The sequence below is a fragment of the Salvia hispanica genome, chromosome 4, assembly GCF_023119035.1.
Source record: "Salvia hispanica cultivar TCC Black 2014 chromosome 4, UniMelb_Shisp_WGS_1.0, whole genome shotgun sequence".
Classification (NCBI taxonomy): domain Eukaryota; kingdom Viridiplantae; phylum Streptophyta; class Magnoliopsida; order Lamiales; family Lamiaceae; genus Salvia; species Salvia hispanica.
Window position 1 is genome coordinate 47602086 of NC_062968.1, and position 22500 is coordinate 47624585.

Consider the following 22500-nt stretch of genomic DNA (forward strand, 5'->3'; position numbering starts at 1 on the left):
GACTTGAAATCAAATTTATGCATAATAACATAGAACTTAACAGATCTGCATACCCTAGACGAAGTAAAATAGAACCAAGAAGAAGAAAAAAATACAAGATCTATCGAACCACTATCTTTCCACATGTCGAATACAACCTCAGACGCTAAATCCACTCCGGATCCAAGCGTCCGACATGAACTCCAAACAGCAGAAACTCTCCATCACGTCAGATTTTAAAAAAAAAAACTCCGAATACTCAAACAACCACAGATCTGTCACCAAATTCCACATCAAACACCTCAACATCAAAATAAACAGAGATCGACATAACAATTGAAGAAATAAGCTAACAGCAGAGAGATCTATGCAAAATGACTTGAAATTTAACCACTAAACGCAGATCCACGAACGGTAAAACAATTAAGCATCATCAACATCAAGGTCGACTCCCAAAAGTGAAGTTCGACGGTGAAACAAGCAAAACAACTGAAATTAAAGGTAATTGTATCTTCGCCCTCACTCGGACGGTGTTGTCAAACACGAAATTTTCTAGAAAGTACCCCTCCGATCACGACTGCCCCAGATCCATTCCCAAGTGTGTGTAAAGTGTGTGAGCTAAGAAGAGTGAAAACTATCCTACTTTTGCGTTGCATGCTCTTCTATATATATAGGCGTTTGTGTGGGCCCAGCGAGGTATAGATAAGACTTTGTTGCCCTCAGCTGTAGACTCCTCTGTCACGCCAATTTTCCTTGTAAATCCTGCTCACTTCGTTCCTTTCCCTCGCTAGACCATCTCCTTCATTACTTCCTTGATCTAGCGATTTTCTTCACACACCTGGCTTAGGAAACGTGTTAGACCCAGCAAATTATAACATTTTTCGCACATTACCGATGCATGAAATTAGCCTTATCATTTATCATCACAATTGAAATTATAATTTTCTAAAGTTTATCAAATAATAGTAACATTATCTTTTGGGAGTAAGTTTATGTTGTATAAAGTTTTCTTTAGTGTATGTATAAGGGCATTTGGTCATTTCAAAATGGTAGTGTACCTGTAAAAAATGCTCACGCCTTAGATTAATTAATGAGGTGAAATTTCCATCTCCAGAATCCTCAAGAAAAAAACAATCGCATCTTGGTTTAATCTCCGCGAAAAAAGAAGGATGGATCTTGGTAAAAGAAAAAATTGTAAATAAATGAAAATATAGATGAAATAGGAAGAAGGATCAAGAGACGTAGATCATGCCGGGGCGATCAATGAGTTTTCTGGCTTTACGGCTGCGCATTTCGAGCTTCACGCTCGCGCTCTTGTCTATTTTCGTGTACCGTTTCTTTGATTTCTTCAACGATCGAACCTTGGATCTTATCGTCTCTACCAAATTCCCCAACTGATTCGCCATTTTCTTTATGTTGTTTTTGGGAGTGGACACTGAAGAGGTGGGATTAGTAACAAATAAGACAAGTGATATTAGCACATAAAACTCTGAAGAATGTCCTAATACCTTATAAATGGAAATGTGTTAGCTAAAATGCTAAATAGTACGGTGGACACTATTTTTAGGAACAAGTTTGTTGAGAAACCATGCTTGTAGCATCTTAGTAATTTTTAGTTGTTGAGCAAGTGGTGTTTTCTACAACTACTATTTTATTTCTTTGGTTTTGCTTCTCTATCAATTATAGTAATTAGTTTTTACCGATGTTTTAACTATTAAATAGAGAATTTATATTCGATTTAATTGCCTATGCTAAATGGATCCAAATTTAAAAGAGGCTTTAGGAATTACCTACGTGCATGAGGTGTATGTGTCTGAGTTCAAAATTGAATTTGGGTTTATTTGAACTACTGTTGGGCTTCGTTAATTAATGTTATTTCTCAAAGAAACCAATTGTTTATATTCTAAAAGTAGATTAAATTTTTTTAATATTGTATGTTACGAAGAAATATACTATTCCCTCTGTTTCCGATTAAGAGTCACACTTTTCCATTTCAGTTCGTCCTCAATTAAGAGTCACACTTTATTTTTACCATAAATAGTAAGTAGGTCACACATTCCACTAACTCAATTAACTCACATTTTATTATAAAATCAATATAAAAAAATGAGTCTCACATTGCATTAACTTTTTCAGCCAACTTTTCTTTACATTTCTTTAAATTCGTGTCCGATCAAAGTTTGACTCTTAATCGGGGACGGAGGGAGTATATCCTAATAAAACAAGAGTAAAAGATATTTAGACTTCATAATTAACATTTGTATACTCGAAATCAAGTTCAAACTGATCATACACATAAGTAGCAGCCGAGATAAGTTTGTAATTCCAGTGAGTTTAATTTTAGTACTCTCTCCGTCCCAAAAAAGTTGAGTCGTATTCTTTTTTAGTCCGTCCCAATAAAGTTGAGTCATTTACTTTAATAAAAGACAAAACATTTAATCACTCTTTTTTTATTTCATCATTTACTTTACTCTCTCTTATCTTTACTACTTTTTTTCATCTCTCCTATTTATTTAATATAAATTCTTAACCTCTGTGCCCAAAAGTTTTGTCTCAACTTTTATGGGACGGAGGGAGTCAGTGGCGAAGCCAGAAATTTAATCATGAAGGGTCCAAAATTAAACTTCAAAACAAATTACATAAATTAAATTATAAGGTTCAAAATGTAAAAGTTAAATACAATCACATCATAACATTTGTCTTCTATTCTTCATCTTCTGAAATCGCTGCATAATAATATCATTGGTAACTTTAACAAACACATCCTTTTCTATATATATAAGGAACTAAGCAGTCATTTAATAGTTGGTCTCACATGCTATTATGTAGAGAAGTCTTGATGATTTTTATTGCTGAAAAGACTCTTTCTACTTACGCAGTGGCAACTAGTAAGATCAATAACAACTTAACTAATAAATAAATCATTGGAAAAACTCCATGTTTCCTTGTAGAAACCATCTTTGAGCAAGATCACTGATTCCTGATATTTGTGAAAACTTTTCATTTATGCGCACATCGAAAATAAAGTTCTCAAGTTGACTTTCAAGTTCAAACAATATGCTCAACGGAAGTGGAGGTTCAACTGATGAAGATTAAGTTTGCAAAATATTTGATATTTTCTGTACTAAGATTAGCAAAATATAAATCATACACAAAAAAAGATAAAATTCATCTTATATACTTCACAACTAAAACAATAAAAGTAACCAAAATATACAATATGCTCAAATCTAAAAATTTGCCATTGCAAACAATAATTAATAACATTGGGACTCACACTCACAAATCAAATTGTATATATATAAAACTATTAACACATTCACATCAAATAAAGAATTTCAAATTACTTACCTACGGCGAAGAACTCAGAAGCAGAAAGCTAAATTAAGGATAAACAGTTCATATAAATTTTGTTGAAAGCAATCTTTAATACTCCCTCGGTCCCAAGATAAGTGACGTGTATTCCTTTTTGGGGTGTCCCACTATAAGTGACCTATTTTCATTTTTAGCAAAAAGTCATCTATCTTACTTTATTCTCCACCTACTTTATTTTCTCTTCGCTCCTCTACTTTTCCCTCTCTCATACTTTACTCTCTTCACTTTAAATTATTTACATATCATTCCTTAAATCTCGTGCCCAAAAGAAGTAGGTCACTTATCTTGGGACGGAGGAAGTATTACATATATTATAAATTATAATTAATGTAGAAATCACTAAAATACCCCTTATTTTTTTAAGAATTGGTGGGGGGACCATGGCCCCACCCTTCCTCCGCCCCTGGAGGGAGTACTTCATATATAATTTTGAGAAACTTAAATCATTAAATGGATAAATTCAGATAAATGGTACTAGTTGAAAAAAACACGTGGATGTTTAAAGATCACAATATTAACGACCACATTTAACAATTAACAGTATTAACAATAAATACATTATACATCATCTCCACCAAAAACGAAAAGAAAAGGAAATGGAAAATATTGAAAGGATTCACCACCACGACACCAAATTCATCGACCAAAATGGGCACCTACAAACAATCAAAATTCCAGTAGTTCAAGACTTGGCCCAGCTGAAGATCATACCCGGAGAGTTCATCCAAAACCCGGTCGCAGCCCACCCATTTCCTCCCAACACCTTCTTTGACGCGATAGACATGGCCAAACTCCGCACCAAGTCGGGTCGGGCCACGGAGCTCCGCAAACTTGCCAGCATCTGCGAGGAAGGGGGCATGTTTACCATCCGAAACCACGGGTTGGATCCACGGGCTCTGGAGGAGGTGGAACAAGTCGTCAAGCATTTCTTCGATCTTCCCTTCGAGGACAAAAAATCCAGTGTGGGAACGTACACGGATGCCGATAACATGGGATACGGCCGGAATTTCTTCAAATCGCAGCATCAGCCGTTGGATTGGATCGACCGCTTGGCTATGAAGGCGGCTCCGCTGGGCTCCACCGATGGCCTCCGTGTTTGGCCTAACAATCCACCCAATTTCCGGCCAGCCGTGGAGAATTTTGTGGAGATTGGCCGCCAAGTTCTAGACGAGCTTCTAGAAGCCCTTGCAGAAGCCATCTCGTGCGATACACATTCATTCTCGCGATATTTTGATCCCAAAACGAGCGAGATTAATGTTCGGGTTAACTATTACCCGTCTTGCCCCCGGCCCGATTTAACAATGGGCTTGGTCCCACACACAGACGCTAGTGCTCTAACTCTCTTGACCCAATTCGGATCCGAAAATGGGCTTCAAGTATTCAAGAGCAATCAATGGATCACAGTGCCGTGGCCATGTGACTCGTTGCTTGTCAATATAGGAGATCTCATTGAAATCATGAGTGATGGGAGGTTCCGGAGCTCGTGGCACCGGGCTGTGGTGCAACCGGATACGGGCCGCTTCTCGGTCGCGTTGTTTTACAGGCCACCAAGGGGAGCGGAGATTGAGCCGGTGAGTGATGGGGAGTCCAATAAGTATAAGAAAGTTGTGGTGGGGGACTATTTAGACCATTTTTACAAATTAAGCCCAACACCTACTAAACAAGCCATAATGTTTGCCAAATTTAATTAGATACATATAATATCAACCATTGTGCATTAATGAAGTAGGGGGTGCTAATATGTCTAAACCCAAATATAGTCCTTTTTTTTCTATTTACACACGTTCCAATAGTCAATTACTATTTCACTATTTTTTAATGTATTTATTTATGCTTTTGTTATTATAGTTGTGTAAAACAAATCGTATGTTATTCTAGAAATTAATATAGAATGGTGTGTCATTTTGAATATTTAGGGCTCATTTCGTATCTACTACTACTACTATACAACAGTATGAGATAAATGTGAGAAATTTTTTGGAATATTTAATACTTCGTATAATATTAACATATCAATATCATGTTTGATGAGATGTATTAATTATATGAAAGGGCTATATGTTTCATAAAATTAGGGCTCGTTCTGTGTTTGATGAAAAGTTGATCGAACTTGAGAAGGTTCATACGGATGATAATGGGGCTGATATGATGACAAAGATTTTTTCGAGATGCAAGTTTCAAGTTTGTTATTCTCTTGCCGGAATGGCAAGATCCTCCACACAGTTGTGAGGGAGGAGATTTGTTGGGTTAGGACTCCCAACTTGTGGAAAAAAGACCCATATATTATTGGCCCATTTATTTACTTAAATAGGTCAATGGAGAACTTATAAAGCCGCCACATTGAGAAAAAGACAGAAAAAAACTTGTAGAAGGAAAGAAGAGAGAAATGAGTGTTCTCTAAGTTTCTGTACTGCGCAGTCTCGGGTTTTGTCTTGATTGGAGGTCCAAACGTTGTCCGATCAACTTGAAATTTTAACTGGTGGTAGAAGACTTGTTGTTCTTCATTCTGATTGAAGGAAATTGAATTTGAACTATTAGATATTCAATTATAAATTTCTGAACGTGACTACAATTTCTTGAGATGTTTATTTCATCTATTTTGAGGTTGTATTGATAATCTAGTGTCTTCGTTGTGTTGTTAATGATTATATATCATTGTAAACTTCTTGGTTGTATTCTCTCCTCGGTGATAATGGATTTGGGTTTTGTCTTGATTGGAGGTCCAAACGTTGTCCGATCAACTTGAAATTTTAACTGGTGGTAGAAGACTTGTTGTTCTTCATTCTGATTGAAGGAAATTGAATTTGAACTATTAGATATTCAATTATAAATTTCTGAACGTGACTACAATTTCTTGAGATGTTTATTTCATCTATTTTGAGGTTGTATTGATAATCTAGTGTCTTCGTTGTGTTGTTAAGGATTATATATCATTGTAAACTTCTTGGTTGTATTCTCTCCTCGGTGATAATGGATTTGGTAGACCGGTGGGTCTCGTGGTTTTTATCTCTTCACATTAAAGTGAGTTTTCCACATAAAATTTTGGTGTTGATATTTTATATTATCGTTTCTCATTATCATATAATTAATTGATTCATCCACGTTAGATGTTATTATATTATGCTCATATCATATTCTTGTAATTGGGAAGGTTTGTTTATCCGCTGCGCTTCAAAATTAGGTCATTCCTCCCCACCCTCTATAGAATAGCGGTGATTATCAATTACTATTCGTGAAGTCGTAAAATAAATTTCTACCAAGTGGGCTGTGGGCATCACATCCATTTTCTTTTTATATTTTTCTGCAATTTACCTTATTTCTATTCGTATGTGCCTTTTTTTTGGTTTGGTTTTAATTTTTATGTGTATACTTTTATCCTATATATATATGGTGCATTACAGAAATTTTTTTTAAAAAAATTATCATTACTTGTGCATATTTGATAAGTGTTTTTGTTTTTTTATGATCAAATTAAATTTTAATCACGTAATATTATTTTAAAAAATTATTAGTTATTTGTTTGATTAATTTGATTTTATTAAAATAAAACTGTAAACATAAAAATAAGCTACATGTATACACAGTCGAGGAAGTTTAAGGTTTTGATTAATTTTTAACCATACATTATTATTTAAACAAAAATATTCATCCATCAATTTAATTTTATGAAGTTAAATTATAAAAAATAAAATAAAATTAAATATAAACATGTTGAAAAAGGAAGTTGATTGAAATATAAAATGAAGTGGGTGTATCAAACCCATTTCTTTTTCTAGACCTGTCCCAACCTAGTCTGGTTTGAAATGGGCTAGGCCAACCCGACCCAGTTAACAAGTAAAGTTTACTGAAATAGTGGTTGAACTGTTGTGACAAAACCAGATAAAATATCTCTCTCTGATATCGTCTGTCTTCCATCTTTTTCTCTCTCTACCGATAAAATATCTCTCTGCGATCTGCGAATACAGAAGTCAATCAGTTGATACATTATCAGTGAAGACAGAAATTATATTTGATAGATCATGAGTTATTATAATCAGAATCAGCCGCCAGTGGGTGTACCTCCGCCTCAAGGCAAGTCCAATTTTGATTCAGATATTCTTCTTCCTTTTCAAATTCTTCACCAAAATCATCGGATATTGGTTTTCCGTCAGTTAATGTTTGTTTGGAATCTGGAATGTAGGTTATCCGCCGGAGGGATACCCGAAAGATGCATATCCGCCGGCTGGATACCCGCCGCAGGGGTACCCACCGCAAGGGTACCCGCAGCAGCAGGGGTACCCACCCCAGGGCTATCCTCCGCAGTACGCCCCCCAGTATGGCCATCCGCCGCCGCAGCAGCAGCAGCAACACCACTCCAGTGGCAGTACCGGAGTATTGGAAGGATGGTAAGTTTATACTACTTTTAACTGTCTAATTTTGTTTTTTGTTGATTTGATTGATCGGATTCGTTATGCCGATTATGAATCCGCAGATCTGAAATTTTGTGAGTTGACGCCGTGTCAACGCGTCACGGTTAATTTGATGATGTAAACCCTAATTACTGCTATTTTAATTTTTAGGATTGGCTTGTGGTAAATTATGTAATTGACTTGCAATTTATATGTTCACCCTCTGAAATCTGAATTTCTATTTTAATGGATGCATGATTCATACAATTACATGATTTTTCTCCGAGTTATCTCTTTTGTTCTCGTTATTGTTGCAAATGTAGTTTATAACACGAATACATATAAATTTCCTTGAATCTTGTTGACTTTGCATTGTGACATGATTATAAGGCTTTTGTGGGTATTAATTTGGAGATGAAATAATGTTGATTTTATTGCAGTTTGGCTGCTCTCTGCTGCTGCTGTCTCCTTGATGCATGCTTCTGATTAGTGATTGAAGAAACTGTGAAAAGGGGATTTGCTTCGAGAATTCAGGTCTTCTGATTCCTTGATGCATGCTTCTTCATTCTATATGCCAAAACCATCTATGTTATTTCCCCCCTTCTATGTAATTTCTGGACTTCACTTCCATTTGTGAGTAATGATTTCTTTTTCTGCTGGTGTCAATTTCTATTAATGGACAAAATTGTCTTTTTTATTCTAGGCGGTATTATATGGTTCTTCTTCTTGCTAGGTTTCCTGTCTCTGTTGTAGTAATTAGTTTTCATCATAGTAGTGCTAGTTTTTTTTTGTAAGTTAAAAAATTGTACTCCACTCCCTCATTTTTAATGAAAAATTGGTAAAAAGAGGGAAAAAAAAAGTAGTGAAACTAATGTTAGTGAATTGTTGAGTCTATTCTCTAAAAGTAGAGTGTATTTATAGGAAACGGATTAAAAAGGAAAGAATTAAGAATTTTTATTTTTAATAAATGGAGAATACTCTATATTTTTTCTACTCAATAGTCAGTCAGGCACTCAGGCTCAATGAAATCGTTGGAATTGTATTTCAACGTCTCTTTCGTCATAGTTGTCATCATTGTCTCGTTTCATCTATCAGTGGAGCTAAAATCCATCGTCTCGTTTTCATTATGGTTGTCGTTGTTCCCTCGGTTTCATAGTAGCTGTCTTTCATGCTGTCTTTCATGTTTTCATCTTTTGCATTTTCAAAGCATTATATGATTTATTTTAATGAGAACCTAACTCAAACAATGAGATGCCCTCTCTCCATGCCTTTAATAATAATTCACAATGTTTATTATTTTGTCGTAAAATTATGATAATAGTATAATTTTTGTTCGAATGCAATTATCACTTTGATTCGAGCTAGTTAAAGTTCAAAACTATTCTTTATGAAAGAATAGGTATATCTAGGGATGTCAATCGGGCCAGTCCACCGAGTTTCGGGCCAATCCTATTCGGGTTGCGGGTCAATTGGGTGCGGGCTAATCGGACTGTGATTTTTTCGGGTTATAAAAGTTCAACCATAACCCTAAAAGCTCGGGTTTCGGGCTAGCCCATCGGGCTAATCGAGTTGCTACCGATAAAATTAACATGCGTTCAATCCAATAAATAATGGTGAAAATTAGTTATATTTATAAAATATAAAATATTTAATTATGATAAATTTGAGATATATGCTTAAACTTAAACTCAAATACTAATATTTGAGATTTATGCAAAATAAAACATAAACATCAAGAAATTTTAAAGCATGTTTTAGAAATTTAAACATATTTTTTAGTGAATTTGAAGTTTCTAGTTTTTATATCTATTATTATGTTAATAAAAATTTAATATATAATTTATATATTTAATATGTAAAATTGAAAGTTATTTTTTTAGTAATCTATATTATAAAATAACCAATGAAGTGTCGAATTAGAGTCAAACAAATAGAACGATGTAAATTTTATCGGGTTTTCGGGCCAGCCCATCGGATTTTCGGGTCTGACCCTAACGGGTTGCGGGTTAATCGGGTGCGGACTAACCGGGCTGTAATTTTATCATGCTAGAAATTTCCAGCCCTAACCCTGTTAATATGACGGGCTATTCGGGCCGGCCCACGGGTTGCGGGCTACATTGATGAGATAATAAAGTAAGAGAGGGGAAAAAGTAGTGATGATGTTATTTTTATTTTAGGAAATATTTTATTTTTAATGAGACAATTTAAAAAGAAAAATATTTAATTTTTAATGAGACAAGAGGGAGCCGTTCCTAGAAATAATAATATCATACTATCTATATATAGCATAGAGCAAAGAGAGAGAAATACTACTCCCTCCGTCCCCGATGAAGAGTCACAATTTTCCATTTTGGTCCGTCCCCAATTAAGAGTCACATTTCATTTTACCATAAATAGTAAGTAGACCACACATTCCACTAACTCAATTCACTCACATTTTATTATAAAACCAATATAAAAAAATGGGTCCCACATTCCACTAACTTTTTCAATCAACTTTTTATTACATTTCTTAAACTCGTGCCCGGTCAAAGTGTGACTCCTAATTGGGGACGGAGGGAGTAGTATTTAGCCGGGACTTTAATGAGAGTCCATAGTTATATTTCTGTATCCGGAGATGTTAAAAAAAAAAAAGAGCGAAGTAATGAAGCATGTGTGGTAGGTGGTGGGAGATATGGTCCACAACTTGAACATCTATGCTTACTTCCAACAAAGCAGAGTCACTAGTTTGTTTCTTAATTTATTGAAGTTTTGTTACTTGGGGACCAATTCCATTTATGCTAATAAAAGCCTTTTTCATGAATATATATGGCGATAAATAGGGACCTTGGCGTTATACATGTTATTGCAGTGATTCTCTTCATAAATTTAGGCCCAATTTTGGGAACAAATCCTATCTTCACCCCAAGCAAGCTAGAATATCAAGCGCCTGTATTGTGGCATGATAGTGCTTTATCTCTCATTATTCGAGCTGCTATTGGCTGCCTGTTTTCCTGAGTGATCATAGTGGTGAATTGTGTTTCAAACAAGCTAGCTCACTAGTTGAGTATCTCCTACTTTCCATTGATATTTTAAGCTATCATAGTTAAAGAGTAATGATAAACAACCAAATTTTGTACAACCAAAATAAGATTATATTAGCTATTTTGATGTGTTAATTAAATATTAAAATAATAAATATAGTTAGTTAACAAATTAAAAACAATTTATTAGTCATTGGCTTCATTTTCAATTTTTTATTTTTATATTTGAATTATTTCTCTATTATTTTTTAAATTTGAATTAAAGTATGCATTAATTACATTTTATGGTTCAAAAAAAATTTAAAAATTATACACAAATACCGTAATATTATGCAAGTTCCCTATACTATATGTATGTCTATACTTTTTAATTAAATTTATATATAAATTACTTTTTCTCTCAAATAAAACAATTTTTGGTTAACCAATAGACTTATTGATAATTAAAGGGCTAAATTCTCCTGAAATCGAGCAGTCAAAATTATTTTAATATGTTGGTCTTTATTTGATTACATAGGTTCTGTCCTCTTTCAATTCTCATGATTGACTTCAAGTTTTTTCTCGACTTGATAACATTAACAGGCATGACATTGTCACAAAAATATTCATAATCCCTCAGTTTCCCACCTATTACACACATTCCTTTTGTTAATTATTATGTCATCAATATCGTCATCGGTGTTCCACTCCCCTATATAACTTTAATCTGGTAAAGATGATGCCTTGAAAATCTTGTTGTACTGGATCGATTATCATAGAGCAGGCCCATTTATTGGAAATCTTAAATAGAACCCAAGAAGAAGCTTTTCATAATAAATTGGGCCGTATGAGAACGGGCCTTGTAACTCAAGCCCATTTAACACCCTAAAGCGGATTCATCGAGGCTTTCACCGCAAGGTCAGCTAATCATCCTTTGGTTGTTATAATTAATAGTGATTAATTACAATTTACAACCATTCCTGCAACACATGTCTAGCTTGCGCCGTCTGATCCTCGATTTTAGAAATTCCAACAATTGATTTTGAAATATCTTTATATGGCGTTGGTGTTATTTCTACAGTTGCCATTTGGATTATTTATATTTTGGAACTCTTTTGCATACATATATCTAATTATTAGTTATTACTGCCGTATAATGGATGGGTTTCTGTAACTTCTTTTTCAGGTTGATTTTCTTATTAAAATTTGTTTTTGTAGACTGTCAGTGGATACCACTTTGCTATAACCCATTGTTCCTTTTCCATAGCTTTGATATTTGAAACATCCAGGCACATGGTTCTGTTCATGTCGATATTTGAAACAACTTCTTTCATCAATATTAATCATAGGTTACTGCTATAATAAACTCTAACCCTACTCAGTTATTGAACAATACTATATGTGTTTGGAGAGATAACCATTTTAAATCAATTCGGCAAAAATCTTGACAAGTTGCTTTTTTTTTTGGCAACTATACAATGGAAATCTAGATACCATGTGATTAATATGAGTACAATGATGACAGTTGCAAGTTAGCAGTTTATTGGGTTGAAACAGAGAATGTCAGTTACTTTACACATATTTAATTTGGATCACAGCTGCTACAAAGAGAAAGAGGAGACATGCTATCAGCTTACTAGAAATCTAGAACCAAGAAATATGATTTCTCCAATAATTGACTATGACTGTTCACAATTTGGAGGCTGCTTAAAAGAAGCATGTGACTTGTGGTTTATGCTATATTATGATAAACATATCTTTCATGATGTGTAGTAGCAATATGAGTAGTGATTCAAGCAATTATATTTACCCAAAGAAGGAACAATTATATTGATGAACAAACAATTTACAACAACAAATCTGCAAATCCCTGCTTAAGGCCTCTAGCAATCACACCTCAATATTCACATCATAAAAAAGTACAATCTGAACACAATAAACATACAAAAAGATCAAAATATAGGACCAAACAGAGAGATCTAGAGAGAGAGAGAGAGAGACTACGATGAGGTGGTAACGACTGAATTTGTTCACTGAGTGGGGACCCCAAGAGACGTTGGAGATGCTGCTGGTTCTTTGCCATCGCACTCGAGCTGGCTGAGGTTTCCCTTAGACTTGATGAGCTGCATGTGGTGGTGCTTGCAGAAGAGCACACCCTCATGCGCAATGTAGTTGGATGGGCTTATCGTGCACCCTCCGTAGCTGCATTTGAAGCAGCTCTTGTGGTACGCAGCTCCATTCACAGAAACCTTCTCAATCGGATAAACTGTCTTCTCACAACCCCGGCATTTGTCTTTGGTTCCCACAAACAAGCCCGAAACCTTGGCTGCGTTCTGTTTCAATAAACCAGGGTAGTTAAGTCAGTCATATTCCTTTTTGAATTGTCCCAAGGTAGTAAGATTGTTAAGTCATTTTTTTTTTTGCAAAAACTTTATTTTCTCTCATACTTTAATATCGTCTCTTTTTAACTTTTACACATCAATTTCATAAATCTTGTGCCTCAATTAAAAGACTGTACCTCATTTTCAACCTTTTCAGGCTTGGCAAACTTTGGAATGCCTTCGAAACTTTTATCGAGGCTGCCAGTTCGCTTGAAGAGCTGATCGAAGTGATGCTTGCAGTAGAGGACTCCCTCGAAAGAGTTGAAGTTGCCGAGCTTGAGGGTGCCCTTGCAGTGGTGGCAGCGGAAGCAGGCCTTGTGATAAACGCGGTTGTTGGCAGCCAGCCGATCAACCAGATACACTGTCAGGTCGCAAGCAGTGCATTTCTGGGGTCCATTATTATTTGCTGCCGCCGTCGCCATTATATTATATTTGCTTGTTTTTCAGGAAAGAGAACAATTATCCTTTTCCTCGTTCTCTTTCCTACTTTTCGGATTCTGTTTTTTTTTTCTTTCTTCTTCCCTTCTCTGGATCGCTTATTAATGGATACATTGCATCTCATTTTTGCTTTATATAGCTCCTCAAATCAATACTAAATTGTGTGGGCTGCACCCATATTCGGGTTATGTGTGATGCTCATTTTCACTTTGCAACAACGATGCTTCCGTAACAGTCGGACATTACAATTGCATGGTGTGGCTTCTTTTTACGTTTGATAAATACAACAAAAATAGATTTTAGTTAATATAAAAAAAATACTCCTATCTAAGCTGAGGTCGTAATTTGTGCCTAGGGATTTTTATCATGGATTAATATCTAAAATGACCCTCTTGAATGAATTTATGGTATTGTGCTCGAGTTTTATTCCATACTATATAATTTTTTCCACGAATAACTCATGGTCGTAGTTTGCATTGTAAAATGATATATCAGCCTAATCCATCCATATCTATTCGTATCTAGTAGCTTATTTTTGTAGTAAGGTTTAATGTTAAAAAGTGTTTTTGTATATCATTCAAACAATTACTTGTATTCGTCCAATTTATTTTTGAATCTGTGGCTTTTGTTGTATTTTCAATTTATTTGATGTTTGGTCAAAAACATGGTGTGATTTAGAGCTTTGGTGATATGAAGTAACGTAGTCACGCTTGCATGACATCAATGACATGAATTCAAACCATGTAATTTGGATATGCATTAGTATGATTCCAACCAGATCATATCTTGCATAACTCTTAAGTTTGATATGCAGTGTGAATTCAACTAATTCACGCATTGCATAATAAATTTACAGCACACAAAATGCTTCCATAATTCATCTTAGACCACTGAGATCAATCAAGTAAGATTGTAAGAAGGATTAAGAATTTCAAGGAAGAAGACTACGACCACGAATCTCTCTACAAGGTTTATCTAGCTTTCTTATGTTTTACTTGTTTTTCCTATTATTTGTTTTAAGCTATTTTCCATTAGTAGCTAAACTCATAGATTTATAGGTTTGAGAGTAGTTAACTTTGATTGTTTTTCTAATTTATTTATCCAATTTTCAGACCTTGTTTTACTTTTATATATAGTTCTTCGCGATTGTGCACGCATGAGATTTTTGGCCAATAATTGATTGATTTATTGTGTTCTAACAAAACTCAGAGAGATAAGAATTATTAACATCAAGTCAATAATAACCAAGGATGTGGTCGGGAAGTCGGGATTAAGAGCTTTTAAGAGTTTTAATACTCATGATTAATGTTACAGTTCACGATCCTAATGTGAGTTTGGTGATATTTGTGATCGTCCTAGTAAAACCTGAGTAGTTCAATTTGGGAGGAAAAAAAAACTGCTACTCACCCATAAGTACACCTCCTTACATAACAACTTGTTTTTTGCATATATATTTATTTGAGTCTCTCTACTCACAGGAAGAATATATATGGAGGATTACTCTCTCTCCCAGCATGTTTTCTGAATGGCTTGAATACTCAACAAGAAGTAAGGATTAAACGGGGTGTCCAATTATATTAATGAAAATACAATTACATCAAAACCCATCTACCATTCATGTACTCACACCCGAAAAAGAAAAAGAAAATCTAAAACTATAAGAAAAATATACTACCAGGATACTGTTTGGGAAAACACAGATTGATGTCTAGACAGATCAGAAACACTATGAGGTGGAAACAAATTCTCAGCATTGAGGTTCAGCTTCATCATCTTGAAATTCAAGCTCAGCAACAAAAGTTGGGCCGACCGGTGCTGATTCTTTGATGGATTCGCTCTCGAGCTGGCTGAGGTTTCCCTTAGCCCTGATGAGCTGCATGTGGTGGTGTTTGCAGAAGAGCACACCCTCATGCGCAATGTAGTTCGATGGGCTTATAGTGCACCCTCCGTAGCTGCATTTGAAGCAGCTCTTGTGGTATGCAGCCCCATTCACAGTAACCTTTTAACACAAATTCACTTTTAAATAAACACTCTATTAAACAAGCTTAATTAATGTAGCACGTGATGTACCTTTTCAATGGGATAAACAGTCTGAACACAACCGATGCATCTCTCCATGGTTCCATTAAACATGCATGCGATCATGGCTGCATTCTGTTTTTTTTTTTTTTTTGTTAAAATAAAACATCGAAATTAATTAATGACCTAATTAATCATACAAGCAACAAATTAATTTTTTAAAAAAAACAATACAACACAATACAATACCTCGTTTTCTAGAGGCTTTTCTGTCTTGACTACCTTTGGTGTTCCTGCAACCAACCATAGGAATTAATTAGATTTTTGCGGGAAAAAATGGATATTAGTTGGTTGAACGTATAATTAAGCACCATCGAAGCTCTTGTTGAGGCTGCCGGTCCTCCTGAAGAGCTGAACATAGTGATGCCTGCAGTAGAGCACCCCCTCGAAAGAGTTGTAGTTTCCCAGCTGCCAAAAAAAAGATTTAGTTAGAACTTTGAAGTCAAGAGATAGAGAGCTGGGGGGAGGGGGTAGCACCTTGAGGGTGCCTTTGCAGTGATGGCAACGGAAGCAGGCCCGGTGGAAGACGCGGTCGTCAGTGGCGAGGCGATCAACCAGGTACACGGTCTTCTGGCAAGCACTGCATTTCTGGGTGGTGCCAGTAAAGTGAGTGAAGAAGGCCATGTTTGTTAAGGAAAAAATTTGAGGAAAGAAAACAACACACTCGTTCGATCAAGAACGACGTGGCTGTCTGAACAGCTTTCAGTTGTTCTCTTTCCCCTTGTTTCTTCTCCTTCCTGCTTCCGATGCCTCTTTTTGTTTCTTTTTCCTTTTTTTTGTTGTTGTTGATTTCGTCGGTCTGTGTGGGTGTGAGAGTTATGTTTATTGATGAAAATCATTGGTGGGCAGAGGTTGAAGGTTTATATAGTGATGGAAATGAAGATTGAAACAGCCACAAATATTGTGTGGGGTGCAGTGAAATTCTGGTGAAATGTGATGGCCTTTCCCTCCGATCTCCAAGCTCTTCTGTTTCCAATCAGAGGCTCATGTATATTGTCATATTTGGTGAAATATTTATATACACATAGGAGTAATAAATGTGTCTAATATTTTTGTTTTGTTATTCATGTGGTTCGGTGTATAAAATTGCAACCGCATATGTACCAATCCAAATTATATGAGGCATATTTCAAATACTTAGTTCTAATAAACAAATAGTAGTACATTCTAAAGGCTATTGTGCAAATCTTTTATGCAATTCCCAAGTGTGTGACTGTGACATGCTGCTGCATTTGCAGATACCAGTCACCGGATTAGTAATTCGGCCTGCAATCGCCTACATGTTGTCGCGCAAAGGGGAAAGACATCATCATCCAACCAGTGTAAGAGCAAGGGTCTTCTTTCATTCTCGGTTATAACCACCTTGTCATAGTCGAAAAGGAACTCGCTGTGGTGGCGTGGTGCATCACATTTGTCTATATTAGGGCTGGGGAATTATACCGAAATACCGGAATACCGGACTTACCGTACCGAAAAAATACCGAAAATACCATTTTTTCGGTATACCGTAGTTTTCGGTACGGTATCATACCGTACCGATAGAGATCGGTACGGTAACGGTATTAGATTTCCCATACCGCGGTATACCACGGTATACCGAAGATTCGGTATATACCGATGCTTCGGTATACCGTGGTATACCGGTATACCGATTGATATATATAATATATAAATATATATTTATATATGTTATATTTAAACTAAATTTCAAAAAATAAGAATTTTTATTATATAAAAATAAAAGAATCAAAATTGGGAACCCTATTTTTTGAAGTAGTTGAAAACTAGATTTTTTTTTTAATATTTTGGATATAATAGATTTTTTCACGGTATAATGGTATAACGGTATGCCGTACCGCAAAACACGGTATAACGGTATATCGGAATGCCATATCGCAGTTCGGTATACCGCAAAAGTACGGTATACCGAAATGCGGTACGGTATACCGATAACACGGTATGGTAACGGTATGGAAAACTGCCATACCGAATTTCCGGTATACCAAAACTTACGGTACGGTATCGGTATGGTTTTTGTCATACCGTAACTTTCGGTACGGTATACGGTATGGCACTCCCGATACGGTATACCGTACCGAACCACCCCTAGTCTATATATCCTCCGTGGAAATGCATTGGAATGACATTGTATTGGCTAAGATAGACTGAGATAAACTAGACAAAAATGACAGTATTGGCAATTGCTCTTCTAACAAAATAACAATTCGGTATTAGTGAAGCCACTTGATCCCATCATAAATAGACAAAGGCAATTCGGGTAAGTCGTTAATGTCCAAAACCTAGCCAGCCAAATGATAACAATGCTAGCAGTTCAAAAACACTCGAGTCCTGGTATATCTGAATATGACCAACAGCAGGGCATTTGGTCTAGTGGTATGATTCTCGCTTAGGGTGCGAGAGGTCCCGAGTTCAATTCTCGGAATGCCCCCAGTTTCTTTCTTTTTGCTCCTGCCACTACTCCTTTTTTCTATAATAGGTGCCAAATTCTCAACTAAATGTCGAACTCCGCACTCCAGCACAGAATATCACGATATATGTATAAAAATGAGCTGAAATAGTACACACAAACTACCGCATCCGATGAACCATCTAATAGCATGCAGCATAAACTAAAGTAAGAGATAGGCAACAACAATGATGAAAGTGATAAGCCATTGCCTATAATTTAGTACTACTAAGATATGTAACGATACTCAATACTCAGAATCTTTCTTCTTAAGGTTACACAAATTGAATAAGCACTCTCAAGACAAGAGGGCATTTGGTCTAGTGGTATGATTCTCGCTTTGGGTGCGAGAGGTCGAGTTCGATTCTCGGAATGCCCCCTTTTTAATTTTTCTGCTTACTAACTCAAATGAGAAATTTTTTATCGCTCAACAATTCCAAACCCTAGCATAGAGAATCACTTTATAAATTATGACAAAAAAAATTAAGAGTAAAAGAATATACTAACAGTAAACAAATTAATACAGATGACGGATCTGATATAAATATATACTACTAGTACTCCTACTATTTTATTTTTAAATCTAATCTAAATGAAAATTTAATACAGATGAGAGATCCGATTTTATGGACAGCAAAATGCTTATCTAGATCTACGCCCAACATAATAGTAATGTCTTCTAACAGTTGCGTAGATTATAAAGTCAACAGACAGATTCGAATTAAACCAGCAAAGCAACGAAATTAATTAACGATAGAAATTTTAAACTAAGCATATGGAGCATTAAGAATGCGACGATTAGCGGAGTGAAATATACTTTTGGCGACGGTGACGTAAGAAGCAATTGAAATACTTTTTGGGCAGTAGAGATGAAGAGAAAAGAGATGAATCTAACAAAAAGGACTAGGAAAAATATTTAGTCTTATTCCAAAAATACCACGATTTAATAAAAATCCCCATAATCGGCCACTACATGCATTTATTTTTGCTATTGCGATTTATAACGACTCTCATTTTATTTTTATTATAAATAGGGAGTAGTAATAAATAGGGATTTTTACTATAATATTTTATTAGTATGAATTAATAAGTACTAGTACTGATATGTAAAAATAAAACTAAGGGCATCCACAGTGAGACGGAGTAAGCGACGCCCTATGCACCTCCACGTCAGCATTTTATCATCCGCCACTTCCACCAGCAATGGGCGAACTATAGCCCGCCCTAAGCATTTTACTTTTATTTTGTATTTATATAATTTATACAAATATATCAAGCAAATAAATAAATAAAAACAACACAATCAAGGCAAATCCTACATTTACTTAATTAAAAAAAAGTTACAAAATAAGAAATTAAAAAAAAAAAAAGTTACAAACTAAGAAATTTTAAAAAAAAAGTTACAAACTAAGAAATAAAAAAAAAAGTGCACTACATATAAAAAAACCCCGGCTCGTCTAGAGTAGTCCCAACCTGCGGATGAGGCCATCGATCATCCGCTGGATGCCTTCGATTTGAGCCGGGTTGGTCGCCTGCATCAGGGCGTTGTGCGCGTCCAACAACGTCATGTAGTCGGAGGAGGCCACTAAATCCGTGTAGGCATGTGACGCAGCCGAAGTCTCGCTCGCGGTCGCGCTCGGGGTTGGAGGGAGCGGCGTCGGCGGCGGATCAGCCACGAGGAGTAGCGGCGGGTGTGCGGTTGGGAGAAGGCTCCATGTCTGACAGCCCGTACGAGTCCGTGCTGAACTTGGGATCGTACTGGGCGTTGGTGTCGAAGGGCCGGTATTCGTCGGGTTCTGTGGCCATCGCGCACCACCGAACATCGGACTATTCGGACTTGGGTAATCTCCGGGATTCATTTTGTTTGAAGTGTAGAAAATGTAGTGTGAATTTGAGAGTGAAAGGAGTGAAAAATGAAGTGAAAAGTGAGAGGTATATATAGGTTTTGAAAATTAAATAAAATTAAATTAAAAAATAAAAACGCATCGCATCATCCGCCATGCCACAGTGGCGGACGATGCGACGAAAGATAAGCATCGTCCACGGACGATCGATCGGGCGCGAACGATGGTTAACCCATCGCCCGTCCCACCGTGAATGGCCTAAGACACTCTTAATAGTGAACTGGGATTTTCTCATAGTATAATTTGCTATTGGGATCGCAACAAGGTTATTGCCTTGGAACTGACCTTTCTCCAATGGCAGTCGCGCGTTGTTTTTTTCCATGTTTCCGTGGTAGTTAATATAACTAAAATTTCAACCCAATTAATTAAGTTTGATTACTTAATGTTAGTTTAACTATCAAAAACTACTTTTTTAATATAATTTTAAACTATTCAAGTTAATCTCAATTTGGATAGTTCCTTCATCCGCCATTAAAGTCTCATTTGTGTTTGGTATAAAGAAGAATGAGTGGAAAAGGTAGCAGCGAAATGTAGGACTCATCCTTATACATTAGTTTTATAATAAAAAGTGAGTTAAATAAGTTAGTGGAATATAGAATCTATCTACTATTTATAGTAAAAGTGAACTAAAACTCCTAATTACAAACAAAGTAAAATGATAAATCAAGACTCCTAATAGCGGACGGAGGGATTACCAAACAAACCGCCAAAAAAAGCTATTATAAATAATACTAATATCAATAAATGTTGGATTATATAAAAATGGAAAAATAATTCTACTACGTATTTATTACTACTAATAAGACTGTATTGTCTTCCATCATCTAACAGAGTCTGAATACATTCACTAGAGAGTTATTGAAGCAAATACTCCTACAAGAGTGGGTTTAAACTCAGTCACGTTACTTAGTCACAAGTCCGATCACCTGCATTCTACATATCAATCCTTCAATGAACTTTGAGAAGCATAACTACACATATTTGCCTAATTCTTGAAGATCTTACCTATACATGACAAAAAATTACATAGGTTTGCAAAACTTCAGCTAGTATTACTGAGATAAGCCACTGAAAGCATATCCAGGCTGTCATCGAAACCTAAAAGAAACCAGAAAAAGACTCCACTTCTAATTATTTCAAGTGACCATATTATGCACTGCCAATTAAATTCTGTCACCATATTGTGCATTTTTATGTAGGACTATACTTGTAAGTAGCATCAATGACGCAAAATGCCAGAGGATTTCATCAATGGCAATCCAACGTATAGCTAGGTGATATAAATCCACAATAACTCCATGGAAGGATGCAGAGGAGGGATGCAGGTGAAACAGACAATAACTCCATGGATATACAAGTATTAGCTAGTATTGTAGCCGGCCAGTACAGATTTTAGATTCCTCTTGCAAATACCTAAATTTACTGAGACGACAAAGAAAGTCCGCCAACAGAAACAACTGTGATGAATAACCAGCTTGGTTTAATATGAACTACAAATAGCAGATGAGTATCAAAAACACCAATGCTACAAGAAGGGGTTTTAGTATAAAAGTTCACAAGTAGTAATTTGTAGAGAAAACTACGAAAGCACACAGTTGAGGCATTCAAAGCCAAAAGGGGCAGATAACAATTAAAAATTTGGAACAAGTAATCAATTTATTAAGAAATTACTAAAAAATAGGGCATCAAATGACAAGTTATATTTTTTAGAAAAATATATCAATAAAACTCTACTCTTGCTAGTAAAAGCATTCAAGAGAGAATATAACTGATGATGTATCATTTCCAAGTGAGAGATTGACTAAGAGCCTTAGTATATCGCAGGGCATTTGGCCTAGTGGTATGATTCTCGCTTTGGGTGCGAGAGGTCCCGAGTTCGATTCTCGGAATGCCCCTCTAAGAAAATATTTTTTTTATGCCTTTAATGACAGGATAATAAGGATACTATAATAATATAATAAAAGTCAACTGTGTAACGCATAAGTGCACCGATAATATAGTTCTAGTCAATAAACGTATGGCAAACTAAGTATTCAGAAACAGGTTGATTTAAGAGCTTTAGTAAACTACAGGGCATCTGATATAGTGGTAATGTATGAATCATCCTTTGAGTGCAGAGCCATGAAGTCCCAAGTCTATGCTCAGAGTTACCCAGTCCAATAGTGAGCATGAAAACCTTAATTTCTTATTTTATTAGTATATCGGAATCTGGAGCGCGAAAAGGATGCTGCAATGTGATGACACTCACCGAGTCATGTATGATCAGAACTAAAAAATAATTATCCTAAAATCCCCCATTTATTATACATAATGTCTGAATGAACTGGTCCAACGGCAACTGAGGAAAAGATGGATTCAGGTTATTTTATACATGAATTAGCAAACAATGAATCTTAGATTTCTTGTTAAAAATAGAAATGAAACATTAATATATTTGTACACCGCTGATATTTACTAGACTTTTAACCAAATTAACTATGACTCCTA

The 22500-nt window shown here is 35.7% G+C and overlaps 4 protein-coding genes and 2 non-coding genes across 6 annotated transcripts in view; 4 read left to right on the forward strand and 2 right to left on the reverse strand.

Annotated features, from left to right (window-relative positions):
* Window positions 1-3893: 3893 nt before the first annotated feature.
* On the forward strand, window positions 3894-5265 carry LOC125219474 (2-oxoglutarate-dependent dioxygenase 11-like). Its single transcript, XM_048121453.1, has one exon. The coding sequence runs from the start codon at window positions 3951-3953 to the stop codon at window positions 5043-5045; it is 1095 nt and encodes a 364-aa protein (XP_047977410.1). The 5' UTR covers window positions 3894-3950; the 3' UTR covers window positions 5046-5265.
* Window positions 5266-7220: 1955 nt separating this feature from the next.
* On the forward strand, window positions 7221-8408 carry LOC125219478 (cysteine-rich and transmembrane domain-containing protein WIH2-like). Its single transcript, XM_048121458.1, has 3 exons — window positions 7221-7425; window positions 7535-7739; window positions 8183-8408. Exons 1-3 carry the CDS (start codon window positions 7374-7376, stop codon window positions 8226-8228), a joined length of 303 nt encoding a protein of 100 aa, XP_047977415.1. The 5' UTR covers window positions 7221-7373; the 3' UTR covers window positions 8229-8408.
* Window positions 8409-12549: 4141 nt separating this feature from the next.
* LOC125224539 (LIM domain-containing protein WLIM1-like) lies at window positions 12550-13651 on the reverse strand. The gene is made up of 2 exons (XM_048127953.1): window positions 13263-13651; window positions 12550-13077 (listed from the first exon to the last, which is right to left on the reverse strand). Exons 1-2 carry the CDS (start codon window positions 13545-13547, stop codon window positions 12775-12777), a joined length of 588 nt encoding a protein of 195 aa, XP_047983910.1. The 5' UTR covers window positions 13548-13651; the 3' UTR covers window positions 12550-12774.
* A 1461-nt stretch (window positions 13652-15112) lies between these two features.
* The window catches only part of LOC125221817 (LIM domain-containing protein WLIM1-like), an 11684-nt gene continuing 4296 nt past the window's right edge, over window positions 15113-22500 (reverse strand). The window contains exons 2-6 of the mRNA XM_048124085.1: window positions 16120-16608; window positions 15954-16050; window positions 15832-15875; window positions 15634-15717; window positions 15113-15562 (exon numbers count right to left, since the gene is read on the reverse strand). Of these exons, the coding sequence (XP_047980042.1) occupies window positions 15311-15562; window positions 15634-15717; window positions 15832-15875; window positions 15954-16050; window positions 16120-16266 (624 nt within the window). The 5' untranslated portion in view covers window positions 16267-16608 and the 3' untranslated portion in view covers window positions 15113-15310. The remainder of the gene's footprint in view (window positions 15563-15633; window positions 15718-15831; window positions 15876-15953; window positions 16051-16119; window positions 16609-22500) is intronic.
* On the forward strand, window positions 18020-18091 carry TRNAP-AGG. The gene has a single exon. It is a non-coding gene; the product is annotated as a tRNA-Pro (tRNA).
* Window positions 21837-21908, forward strand: TRNAP-UGG. Its single transcript has one exon. It is a non-coding gene; the product is annotated as a tRNA-Pro (tRNA).